This window comes from Triturus cristatus, chromosome 11 (assembly GCF_964204655.1).
Source record: "Triturus cristatus chromosome 11, aTriCri1.1, whole genome shotgun sequence".
Classification (NCBI taxonomy): domain Eukaryota; kingdom Metazoa; phylum Chordata; class Amphibia; order Caudata; family Salamandridae; genus Triturus; species Triturus cristatus.
In genome coordinates, this window is record NC_140594.1 from 666205139 (window position 1) to 666218720 (window position 13582).

The 13582-nt window shown below is 51.4% G+C and overlaps 1 protein-coding gene across 4 annotated transcripts in view; it reads left to right on the forward strand.

Annotated features, from left to right (window-relative positions):
* Positions 1-13582, forward strand: part of CEP63 (centrosomal protein 63) — a 395360-nt gene that overhangs the window by 186315 nt on the left and 195463 nt on the right. For all 4 annotated transcript variants that reach the window (XM_085634243.1, XM_085634242.1, XM_085634244.1 and 1 more), the window contains one exon: positions 9359-9613. In XM_085634243.1, coding sequence (XP_085490369.1) covers positions 9359-9613 — 255 coding nt within the window. The remainder of the gene's footprint in view (positions 1-9358; positions 9614-13582) is intronic.

The following is a 13582-nucleotide window of genomic DNA, read 5'->3' on the forward strand; positions in this document are numbered from 1 at the left end:
TCCCAGACGCAGTGATGACCTCTTATGACCATATGAAGGAGGCCCTGCTCACCCACTATGGTCTCACCTCAGAGATGTACCGCCAGCGCTTCCAGGACTGCAAGAAGCTCCCCGGTACCTCCTGGGTGGAATACGTAGACTTTTTCAGCAAAGCCCTGGAAGGCTGGATCAAGGGCAGCAAGGTCACCTCCTACGAACAGCTGTCCGACCTCATTGTATGGGAACACCTCTCCAACAACTGCTTCATCGAGCTGAGACAGCACCTCCTCGACAGCAAGCTGACCGAGCCGCGGAAGCTCGCCGCCGAGGCCGATCGATGGGTGAACACCCGGGTCCCTCGGAACTCGATGGGGGAGTACCAACGGAACACCACGGGGCCCCCCCCGCCAGCGTGGCGGAGGAGGAGGATCGAACAGGAACAGAGACTTCCCAGCAGGGCCGCCCCGTAGTCCTCCCCGGGGACCGCCCCCGAACCGCACGTCCCCGACCCTCGCCCGAAGAGGGGCCCCCCCTAGCCCGACCATGACCTCGACCGACGGTAACGTGCTACAACTGCCAACAGCCAGGGCACTATGCCAGTGACCCAACCTGCCCCGTGAACTGACGAGCTGGGACCACCGGGCCACCCCCCCGCCAGTTGGCGGCCGCTGCCCTGGGGGAAGGGGGAGAAGAGGAAGAGAACTACGACGCCGGGCCAACCGAGTGGGAACCCGCCGCCATGACCTTGGTATGCCTGGGCAGCCGGGACATGTTGCCCCGGGCTCCCATCCCGAGCAACACCCAGAAGTACCAACAGTGGGTCACCATTAATGGACGCCGGGCCAAAGCCCTCCGCGACACCGGAGCCAGCGTGACAGCCGTCCGCTGCCACTTGGTGACCCCCGAACAGATCATGCCTAATGTACTGTGCCCCGTCCGGTCGGCAGACAACACCGAGAGCTTGTGCCAGATGGCCCGGATCCCCTTCGAGTGGGGGGGAGTGTCGGGCATGCTGAAGGTGACCGTCCGCGACGACTCCCACGTAGACTGCCTCCTTGGGAACGACCTGGAAAGTTCCCCCTGGGCCCACGTCGAGCGCCGCGAGCATCTGGGGATGCTGGGAGTGCCCGAGTGGGCCTGCGCAACCACCCGGTCCACGACCGCCCGGGCCATCCAACCGAGCGTAGCTGCTCCCCCCGAAGAGCCGGAGTGGCCCGAGCCACCACCTCCCTCCGTCGAAGAAGAAGCCAACGCCGAGTCCGGGCCGCCAGAACTCGCCCCGGACGAGGTCGCCGCGCTCGGTGACCTCCCCGAACTCGCCCAATGGCGCCAAGAAGGTGGCCCCACAAGGGAGCAGTTCCGCCAAGAACAGAAGACCTGCCCCTCCCTTGAAGGGACCCGACAGCAAGCAGCCGCCCAGGCCGCCGGAGATCAGACGGGGACCCACTGGGTCTATTGGGACAATGACCTCCTCTACAGCGAGCAGAAGACCGCAGAATTGGGGGCCAGCCGTGTGCTGGTGGTCCCCCTCCGATTCCAGGACTTCCTCCTCAATCTGGCGCATGATGTGCCCCTCGCCGGGCACCTGGGACAAGACAAAACATACAGCCGCCTGGTGACTCACTTCTACTGGCCCCGAATGCGGAAGGACGTGGACAATCATTGCCGAACCTGCCCGACCTGCCAAGCCAGCGGGAAGAGTGGGGGAAGAGTCAAAGCCCCTCTCCAGCCCTTTCCAATAGTAAACACCCCGTTCGAGCGAGTGGGGATCGACATCGTGGGGCCCCTGGACCCCATAACCTCCCAAGGACATCGCTTCATCCTCGTCCTGGTCGATCATGCCACCCGATACCCCGAGGCCATCCCTCTCCGAACAGTGACGGCCCCTGTGGTGGGACGGGCCTTGATGGGAATCTCCTCCAGAGTAGGTTTCCCCCGGGAGGTTGTGAGCGACCGGGGCACAAACTTTATCTCCAAGTATATGAGGTCCCTGTGGCAACAATGCGGGGTCACCTACAAGTTCACCACCCCGTACCACCCCCAGGGGAACGGACTAGTCGAACGATTTAATCGGACATTGAAGGGAATGATCAGAGGCCTGGAGGAGCCCCTGAGACGCAAATGGGACGTCCTGCTGCCCTGCCTCCTGTTTGCCTATCGGGAGGTCCCGCAAAAGTCTCTGGGGTTCAGCCCCTTCGAACTCTTGTACGGACACCCTGTCCGAGGCCCCCTCAGCCTGGTCAAAGAAGGCTGGGAGACCACCGTCCAAGATGCTCCCCCCGACGTCTACCGGTACCTCCTGACCCTGCGAAACCAAACCCGGAAATTCAGGGAACTGGCCGAAGCCAACCTCGAGGCCAGCCTGGAGGAAATGAAACGCTGGTATGACCAGAACGCCTCCTCCATCGAGTTCGAGCCAGGACAGCAGGTCTGGGTCATGTCGCCCGTCGACCCCTGTGCCCTCCAAGACAAGTGGACCGGGACCTTCAAGGTGGTCGAGAAGAAGAGCCCCGTCACCTACCTGGTCGACCTGGAGTCCCCCAGGAACCCCCTCCGGGTCCTCCACGCCAACAGGCTCAAACCCCACTTTGCCCGAACGGAACTTAGCCTGCTGATGGCTACAGACGATGGGGCCGAAGACGACTCCGAGCCCCTGCCCGACCTCCTGAAAACCTCAGAAAAGGACGGCTCCGTAGAGGGAGTCCTCCTCTCCGCCACCCTGACTCCAGAGCAGCGCCAAGATTGTCAAGGACTGCTGCATCACTTCGCTGCTCTCTTCTCCCTCACTCCCGGAGTCACCCGTTGGTGCGTCCACGACGTCGACACCGTGGACAGCCCCCCCGTGCGACACTGAGCCTACCGGGTCCCCGAACGGGTACGGGCCTGCATCCAAGCCGAGGTCGCCAAGATGTTGGCCCTGGGGGTCATCGAACCCTCCGACAGTCCCTGGGCCAGCCCTGTGGTCCTGGTACCGAAAGCTGCCGCCCCCGGCACCACCCCGGAGCTCCAGTTTTGTGTGGACTATCGGGGATTGAATGCCGTCACCAAAACCGATGCCCATCCCATTCCTCGGGCAGATGAACTGATCGACCGCCTAGGAGCAGCCCGCTACCTTAGCACCTTTGACCTCACCGCCGGATACTGGCAGATCGGGCTCACCCCAGGCGCCCAAGAGCGTTCCGCTTTCTCCACCCCCGATGGCCATTGCCACTTCCGAGTGATGCCCTTCGGCATGAAAAATGCCCCGGCGACCTTCCAAAGACTGGTGAATAAGGTACTGTCCGGCCTAGAAGCGTTCAGCGCCGCCTTCCTGGACGATATTGCGGTGTTCAGCAGCCACTGGGCCGCGCACCTAAGGCACCTCGGGGAGGTCCTGACCGCCCTCCAAAGGGCCGGACTCACCGTAAAAGCCAGCAAGTGTCAGATAGGCCAAGGATCCGTAACCTATCTGGGACATCAAGTGGGGAGCGGCCATGTGGCTGCCCTCCAGCCAAAGATCGACGCCATCGTGGCCTGGGAGCCCCGAACCACCCAAACCGCTGTGAGGGCCTTCCTGGGACTCACGGGCTATTACAGGCGGTTCATTCAGAACTATGGAAGCATTGTGTGCCCCCTCACGGAGCTCACATCAAAGAAGCAACCAAAGAAGGTGCACTGGACGCCCCTCTGTCAGGCGGCCTTCGAGACCCTCAAGACAGCGATGTGTACCGCCCCCGTGCTACAAGCCCCCGACTACAGCAAAGAGTTCGTGGTACAGACGGATGCCTCGGAGTACGGAGTCGGGGCTGTCTTGTCCCAAGTGAACTCTGAGGGGATTGACCAGCCGGTGGCCTTCATCGGCCGGCGCCTGCTGCCCCGGGAGCAGAGATGGAGCACCATTGAACGGGAGGCCTTTGCCGTGGTGGGGGCCCTCAAGAAACTCCGGCCCTACCTCTTTCGGGTCCAAACCGACCACCGACCCTTGCGGTGGTTAATGCAAATGAGAGGCGAGAACCCGTAGTTGTTGCGATGGTCCATCTCTCTGCAGGGGATGGACTTCACTGTAGACCATCGGCCCGGCAACGACCACGCCAACGCCGACGGCCTGTCCCGCTTCTTCCGCCTCGGCGAAGAGAATACCCAAGACGATGGGTGACTCTCCCTGCCTTCAGCTGGGGGGGACGCCTGTTGGACCCGGCCTCGTGGCGTGGTCCCGAATCCTCCTACCAGACTAAACGGGGGCTACCCGAACCCTTCGGGGTCCCCCTGGATTGTACCCCGCTACCCTCCAGCCGTCGCGTCGCGACCCGCCCCCGGCCTCGGTCCCCGCAAAGCCCTGACCTCAAGGCGCCAAGACCTGACCAGAGGGGGTCGAGTGGCCACTCCACAGATTCCGGAGGAGGAGAGTTTCGATGGGGCCTCCAGCCGTCCCCCGACGCCTGGTTGCGATCGCCCTCCGGCCTCCCTGGGCACTGGCTCCACCCCCCGCTGGGTGTCTGGATGCTCTTCTCCCGGCCCCACCGACCTCCCCAGGCGCGAGGGTCTGGACATCAAAGGGCTCCAGACCTATATCTGGGGCAGCCCAAAACCAGGACGGCAGTTGTATCCTGGAGTCGAGAGCCCTGCTGATCGGATCGCGGCTGACCCTACGGAGAGAGACTCATTGCCTGGAACTTGGAACTCGAGCCCTGCTGACTGCGTCGCGGCTCCCCCTTGCTGAGAAGACGACCCTCACGGAACCATCGGAGCCCTGCTGACCTCGTCGCGGCTCGACCTCGCAGAAATAACCATCGGAGCCCTGCTGACCTCGTCGCGGCTCGACCTCGCAGAAGTAACCATCGGATCCCTGCTGACCTCGTCGCGGCTCGACCTCGCAGAAGTAACCATCGGAGCCCTGCTGACCTCGTCGCGGCTCGACCTCATCGAGGCAACCCTCCGAGCCCTGCGGACGACGCCCCGGCTCCCGGAACCCCCAGCTCGAGGATTGAGAGCTGAGCGCAGGGTGTTCCCGTACCAGGCTGGTACTGAGACTGTCCCGCTACCCTGTCCCTGAACGACCCCGAGACTCTTTGGGAGCCCTCGATCTGCCTGTAAATATTGCCACAGAAACCTGCCCTTTTACTACCGATAAAGACTTGTGAGAATTGATACCCTTGTTGTGTCCCTTTGTGGTGGTGGGGGTGCTTGGCTGGTACGATCATAGGGGAAGGACCTCGCCCAGGAGGCTTCTCAGCGGTGCTCGGCTACTTCCCTACGGAACGGTGGCTCTCGGGGTGGTCAGTCCGACACCCTCTGACTCCCCGGAGAGCACCCTTCTAACAGAAACCATAGCTGAAAAGGAAGTCCTCAAATACTATCATGCTTTAAGCCGACCTCGCACCTTTCTGACCCTCTCCTCTCCTTATTTTTCAAAAATCTCAGACACACCATCTCGCAAACTTGGATCAAAATCATCAACTTCTCCCTATCCAGCTGCTCCATGCCAGCTTATCTTAAACTCATCCAAATCACCCCTCCTTAAAAAGCCAGACGCCTACCCCAATGACCTCAACTATAGACCTATAACCAACCCCCTGCTCCTTGCCAAAACTATGGAAGAATGTGTGTTCTCCCAGCTAAACAACCACATTGAAAAATATTATCTACAGAACACCTTCCAATCTGGTTTCTGGAAAGGCTGCAGTACAGAGACCTCAATCCAGAACATCACTGACGATCTACATAGATCCTGCGATTTTGGCGACGCCTGCCTCCTAATCCTCCTTGACTTATCATCGGCCTTTGATACCCTCAACCACAACTCTCTTCTAAACACCCTCTCACAACATGTTGGCATCAGAAGTACTGTCCTACAATGGTTTGCTTCATACCTGAATGAAAGATCCCACCTAATCAAAATAAATAATTCCACATCATCAGCAGCACTAGTCAAACAAGGAGTTCCCCAAGACTCTATCCTATCCCTTCCTCATTAAATCCCTACATAGAACCCCTCGCTGAGATCCTAAAACAAGCCAAGACAGCCTACCATCTTTACACTGTTGGCACCCAACTCTACATCAAAATCTTGGCACCTAAAGACATCCAAATCCTAAATTACATGCCTTACCTGATACAAACCTGGCTGACCAACCATGACCTAAAGCTCAACCCTAGCAAAACTGAGCTTCTCATTCGGCCAAATACTAGCTCACTCCCTATCCATAACTGGCAGGACAATCTAACAGCACTAAACTGCAAACTATCCACCTCGAATTCGGGCAGATCTCTTGGAATTGCTCTTGACAAGAACCTGAACATAAAAGACCACATCAAGGCCTCAGCAAAAAACACCTTCTACACACTAAAACACCTTAAATAAATGTAAACCATTCATCCCTCTTGTAGATCTGAAGACTGTAACACAATCCTTAGTCCTCTCCAAACTGGACTATGGCAACGCAACAATCACCAGCACCCCAAAACTCAACCTCCTACCAATGAAGTCGATCCTCAACTCAGTGGGCAGACTTTTCTCTAGAGAGGAGCATTACGACGACATCTCTTCCACACTTAAAAAAACTCAGTTGGCTACCAGTTGAAAAGAGAAGTATGTTCACAACAGCTTGCATATCTCACAAAGCCTTCTACTCAGGACAGTCATCCTACCTCGCCTACAAACTCTCAAAAGCATGTCAAAAGAGACCCCCACAAAGCCTAAACACTCTTCTCCTGATTCCACCCAAGTTAAGACTAATAAATGTCTCACTGGCTTGGCCGTTCGGGCTGGACTGTTCCCATGAGGCACAGGGTCAAGACTGATTTGCATATGGCTGAGTTTAAACTGGAATGGCATGGTGAGCAAAAAAAGATGGATTTAGGCCCAGATCTCTGTACTGGGGTGAATGTATGACATTGTTCTGCATTCTGTCCATCAACTGTTGTTTTTGCATTTGTCACCCCGAGTGGGACGGGTATGACCAGACGTGGTTCCCGTGCTCTCCATGCCACTGGAATCAAGCTATCCTGACTGAAGAGGGGTGAAACCCTGAAACCGGTCCTAGGATGCTTGTTTCCAGTCCAAGGAGGACCTGGCTTGGCAGTTCGGGCTGGACTGTTCCCATGAGGCACAGGGTCAAGACTGATTTGCATAGGGCTGGGTTCAAACTGGAATGGCATGGTGAGCAAAAAACGTTGGATTTAGGCCCAGATCTCTGTACTAGGGTGAAAGCATGACATTGTTCTGCATTCTGTCCATCAACTGTTGTTTTTGCACTTTCTAAAAGTGGTATTTTCAAACACACAATTCAAAAGCCACCATTACTATATGGTGTGTTATTAAATTCAGAGAGCCCAGACTTCATTTCACAGTGCAGCTCCAATGGTGGCCTATGGGACAGGCAGCCTTTCAACAGTGAAAAACGAAATACACAGTATTTCACTATCAGTGCATGTAAAACACACCAGCACATGTCCTACCTTTCACATACACTGTACCCTGCCCGTGGTGGTACCTTGGGTTTCTCTTAGGGGTGCCTTACTGTAAGAAAAGGGAAGGTTTGGGCCTGGCATGTGGGTGCACGTGCCAGGTCAACATGGCTGTTTGAAACTGCGCGTGCAGACACTTCAGTGGCAGTCTGAGACACATTTACTGGGCTACTCATGTGCTGCAAGACCACTAGTGGCATGTGATTTACAGGCCCTGGCACACTCAGTGCTCTATACTAGGGATTTATCAGTAAATCAAATATGGCAATCATAGATAACCAGTCAGACTCACAATTTCTACAGAGAGCATATGCACTTCAGCACTGATCAGCAGTGGTAAGGTGCTCAGAGTCCTATAGCCATCACAAACTGGATCAGAAAAATAGGAGGCAAGAGGCAAAAAATTTGGGGATAAACCTGCAAAAAGGGCCAGGCCTATTAGCATTGGGCTTGCAGGACGCATGCTTCCACATTCCTATCATGCCTGCCCACAGACGTTACCTGCAGTTCACAGTGGGCCACAAGCACTTTCAGTGCGCTGTACTCCCTTTTGGTCTTACCAGCGCCCTTTGGGTGTTCACCAAGGTGATAGTGGGGGTTGCAGCTCATCTGCAGAGATCAGGGGTGCCAGGCTTCCCCTATCTGATGACTGGTTGTTAAAAAGGCGGGCTCGCCCCAGGCTGTCGTCTCCCTCCTCCAGACAACGGCAGACCTCCTGTATTTTCTGGGTTTCACTATCAACGTGCCAAATTCACACCTGACTCCCTCTCAGACACTCCCCATCATTCGAGCTGTTCTAGACATGGTGCTGTTTCTGGCTTATTCTCCCGAATGCCGAATCCAGTATATTCAGGCTATGGGAAGCCGATGTTTCAGCCTCTGTCCTTGTTTCTGTGAGGCTGCTGGGCCTCATGACCTCCTTCATCCTGCTTGAGACATATACCTGCTGGCATATGTACCTGAAGTTCCAGTGGGCGCAGCATCAGGGAAATCTTTTTGACATGGTCCAGATCTCGGAGGGAACTGCAAAAGATCTGCAGTGGTGGTTAGCGAACCGCATTTGGGTCAGCTGTAGACCCCCCAACCAGATCTCACAGTGGCGACGGAAGCGCCACTCTTGGGATGGGGTGGCCATCTGGGAGAGGTGGAGATCAGAGGCCTCTGGTCTCTGGCGGAATCCGGACTCCACATCAACCTTCTGGAGCTCCAGGTGATAAGGCTGGCATTAAAAGTAATTCTGTCCTCCCACCAAGGTAAGGCTAGTGCAGGTGTTCACGGACAACACCTCCGCCATGTGGTACTGCAAAAAACAGGGAGGGGGCTGCCTATTCTACCAAGGCCTAGGCTATTACCACTGCATTGACTCGAAGATAGCTGCACGTTAATCTCCTTATTCTATGAAGTGGTCTATTTCTAACATCTAAAAAGTTTCCATGTTATTATTTAGCAAAATGGTACTAACACTTCTTTACTCTCTGTATTTGAGGGTAGGAAATGCGAAAAATAAGAAACTGATGTTAGCAAGCTGGGGTAGTGCTTATACGCAGCTCCGCTCTATCACTTTCGACGCAGTACAGAGCCAAGCTGGAGCTACACAGCACCATCTATTGGCAAGCAGAAGCACTGCTGAAAAAAAGTCTCCACATTCAGCCTGGCACCCGAGGACCATTTTAAGAGAAGCCATCTGCAGTTAGAAAGAGTATCCAATAGAAAGAGAGTTACCAAAGGTAAGTAACTTGTTCAGTTTTTTAATAGTGTCCCATACGTTTGTATGTTGTGGTTGCGTGAAAGTCACCATACCAGAAGTGTGAGTAGAATAACAGGCTTTTGCCTGACACATACCTTAGCCAGACCATTTCTCCATAGCTGTTCACAAAAGCCAATCTTATGAAAAGCACTTATGGTCCTTTTTGTGTGTGTATTTTGACCTTAGCAACAGTCGCAGAAGTATCTATCGCAGCTCAGCAGTCGAAAGCAAAGGCACGAGCAGTTGGAGGTTGCCAGCCAGATGGAGATCCAGCATCTGAACAGTCAGCTGCAAAAGGCCAAAGACTCCATTCTTGCGAAGGACCTGGAGATGGAGCGGCTTAACATGAGGCTGAAGGAACTTTCTGAAGCCAATCACAGACTTACGGAGGAGCAGCAGCGGGTGCAAGAGGAGCTGCAACACTCCCGCAAGCATATAGAGGTGAGACATGGAAAACACTCAAACCCTCTTCGTCCAAAGGGACAGTTCATATATTTTTTCCACTTGTGCCTGACCTGTGGTTCTCTGATTCAGAAGTAGTAAATGGAAGCATGTGCTTGGCATGGGACACAGCATAGCTAATACACTATACCAGTCTGCAAATTACATAAAGGTGTGACCATGATTGGCAGTGTGAGGGGATTCAGCACAGAGAGATACATTTTGAAAGTGGGGTTGCATGAGAGTTGCTTCACACTTCTACCGACACACAAATAAACATGTACCATGATCGGTATGAGTACTGTAGCCAGTGGAGGTTTTTATGTATTCTGCCACTTGCAGATTTGCTTTTCTATTATAAATTTAGGAATGTCAGTACCCGAATACAAAGTGAAAACAAAGATGAGCTGCTCTCACCACAACTGGGGGAACCTGATAAACAAATCATTGTGATAATCCCAAAGTCAACCTTTTCACATACTCTTAAGCCATACGTATTTGCTACTGTGGTAAATCGTACTTATTGTGACCGTGGAACCAGCTTGTGTAATCATTAGTCAATTTCAGTAGTTTGCTCCCAGAGTCTGAATCTACCATTGATCCGTCTTTAATTTATTTATCGGCGTGCTGAGAAGAGATTGACCATGATCATAGCAGCAATGGAGAATACCATGTCCATCTGTATTTAAAAACATATAATCAAATTATCTAAAGTATAAATAGTTCACATAATATTATATTGCAGATGCACCTGGCCTTGTTTGGTAGTTGTACAAACTTTTTTTCACAACATGCGGTTGCCAACTACATGTGTGAGCTATTCTAATGCTTAATGATAATGCTAAGACCGCTCTGTTACCTATGCATAGAAGTCTCACAACTGGCACTGGTGTGTTCGGAGATCTCTGCATTCATGAAGCCAGCGAGTCTCCAGTCTTTGTTCTCAGAGCAAGATTTTGTGTTTTCTACTGCGCCGCTTTGTCAGTGCACGAGGGAAGTTCTGTGAGCTCTGTTCAGAGCTAGCCTGGGAGGGCGATGGGCAGAGTGTGATAGAGTGGACAGGAAGATGAATGTCAAAGTAGGGGTTGTTCTTCTTGTGCCTAGAAGACATTGTTCTATTGAAGAAGAAGGCATGGCTAGCCTTGAATCAATTCCTTTGCAAGAAGGTCATCTTCCCTGTGTCTGTTATCAGACGTTCCAAATCAAAGATGGCGCCAGTCTTTGTCCTGTGATGTTTTGGCCTAGATGGACCAAATATCACAAGATTAGTGTTTTGCAATGTATTTATTCTCTTATTTTGCCCTTGTATTCATTAGCCAATTTGAATTCTTTTTGTTCCTGAGTTTTGCTCTATGTTTCTGCATCTGAAGTCCTATTTGGATTATCTTCTTCTGAAAATCTTACACCTGTCTCTTTCTCCACCTTAATTCAAGGTAGTTTTGGTGCCTTGATAATCAGAATTTCCATTGTGTCTAATCAACAATCACCAAGATTTCCAAGGAGGTTTTTAGCCCTTGTGTTTTATTTGTCCTAGCTGAAGACTTTTAGGGAGACTCCTGACACCTTTCACGCAAGGGCAGATTGTCAACGTCACTACTGGGAAGAGTCGACCTTTCCTCAGGGAATCAAGAGGGAAACTAGAGCGATCCTTATAGCATCCAGTCCTTGACTGTTTCAATCTTTCCATGTTGTTTTCTGTTTTTTATGCTGTTCTTTTGAAGTGAAGACTTAGCTGGTTACAGAAAAGCTTTGCACTGAACATCAATATCAGTGTAATTTCCATCATAAGATATTCATGACAATATTCTTATGAATATCAAATGTTATTAAAAAAACAACACAAGGTTTGCGTTTATTAGATTATCGTGGCACAAAAACATTTAGAATCTTATTTAGAATTCCTCTTAAGATATTTAAATAATTTAAGCTTTGCACTCACAGTTCTCAATGTATAGGTGCTTTGCTGCACCTCTTAAAACATTTTAACACTGGAATTGCTGTTTCACAGGTTGTTGATTCAAATAAAAACTCAATTGGCCTGTCATTAAGCATCTAAATTCCCTGGCCACAGAAGGAGCTAATGTTGCTGCGATCCCATTTTACAATCCCGGTCCTTCATTTAACTTGTTTTACCTCAAGCGTTAGAAACATTCTTTTCTTAAAGAGCAGGCTTTTTATTTCAAGACTAGCCTTCATGATTTTATAAGGACTAAGCAGCGCCAAATACATTTTTACCCTCTCAATGTATTTAAGGGTGTCAATAGTTCAATTATAAGTAGAGATTTTAGCTTTATCTTAATTGCTGGATTGCACTGCATCAGATTTGAAAGTTCACCACTTAACTCATACATTTCCATAAATTAATGGATTGCATGGCCCACTTAAATCTACAAGATTTTCTTAAATCCTGTTCTATATGTTTCCTCGAACAGTCACTTGCTTTTGAGAAAACACTGTCCCTCCTTAACCCTGCATAAACATTTAAATCAAGGGCTGGAGCCTTGAAATTAATTGAATTCATTCATTCATTGCTACCACTAAATAAGTTACTTGAGCTAATAGGTAAGCATTATTCCAACATTTGTCTACTGATAGGGAAAGATCATATTTGGACTAGAATGACATTAGGTGACCATGCAGAGCAAAAGGTTCACTTAGGCTATGATAAGGTGGAGCAGTGAGTGTCCACTAAATACCATGTTGCAGCCGTGCCCTGTTATCGCTTTAGTCTCTGTTGTACAATGAGTAGTCCATGCTAAATAGCAAGGTGATAGAATTTCCCATTATTAATGATTGGTAGTTGATAATATTTGCACTACTACAGAATCGCCATTTAGATGTAAAAAGTATTTTACCAAAACCTTACCTGAGTTTTTGTTATATTATTTAGTTTATGATCCAATCAATACATTGCCAATTAGTCTAGCTGTTTCAAGCGATTGCTAGTTCTGTTGTGGAGGATGACAAGTTTGGCATGTAAGCACATCAACATGGCCAGGTAAAACATTTGGAAACAATATTCTTTATGAGTATGATATTTCTAGTATTCCAGGTCAGTCATACAGCTATATTTTTTGATTTGAGTCCTAGCTGCACATTGATCTATTGTGTGTGCAAAAGCCTAGGCTCATCCCTGATATGAGTAAAGTCTCAGTCCTGTCCTGTCCAGAGGCACACCAAGTCAGTAGATTACTGTCCCTGACATGGGCTTATTACATAGAGCTTAGTGCATAGAGCGGTGGCAGCAGCACACCATGTTTTGTGAATCAGTAGTAAACAGATCTTTTTATCGGTGTCACTAAAGTGGAGGCCTACTGACAGTCTTGTTGAAATTCACTTCTATGCATTAACTCAGACCCTAGCTATAACATCCCAAGCGTGTTCTGTGTGTATTTGTGTATGTGGCCTGCCTGTTGCATGCAGGTTATGTATGAGTGAACCAGAGTATCTGATAAAGACTACTAGCCACAGATTCCTTAACGTAGAATTATCCCCAGGCGTGAGACTGGACCCGCAAAACTTTCTTTGCCCCAGCATCTCTGCGCGCCGGGGGGCGCTAGCACGCGACTCTGCCCTGACGTCGTCCGCGGGCGTGACGTCAGCGAGGTTACATAATCCCCACCCCGGCACGCTGACATCAGTTTTCCTTCTTTTCCGCGTGCAACGCGGATCCGGATCGTGTCCCTGTCCTGTTTTCAGGCCTTCTTTTCACGCTTTGCGTGATGGGACAGTGTGCGAATGCCTTTGGGCTTTAAGGCGTGCTTGTCTTGCGCGCGTCAGATGTCGGTGATGGACCCTCATCCTATTTGCATGTGGTGTTTGGGCGAGCACTATGATTCCACGGACTGCGACGCTTGCCAGCATGTGAAGCCTAAGTCCTGGTGGGAGCGCCGGATGAAGCTCCTCTCAGCCCGGTTGTCCAGATCTGTGTCGTCTCCGCGTCCGTCCCCTGTGGAAGGGCCCAAGAAA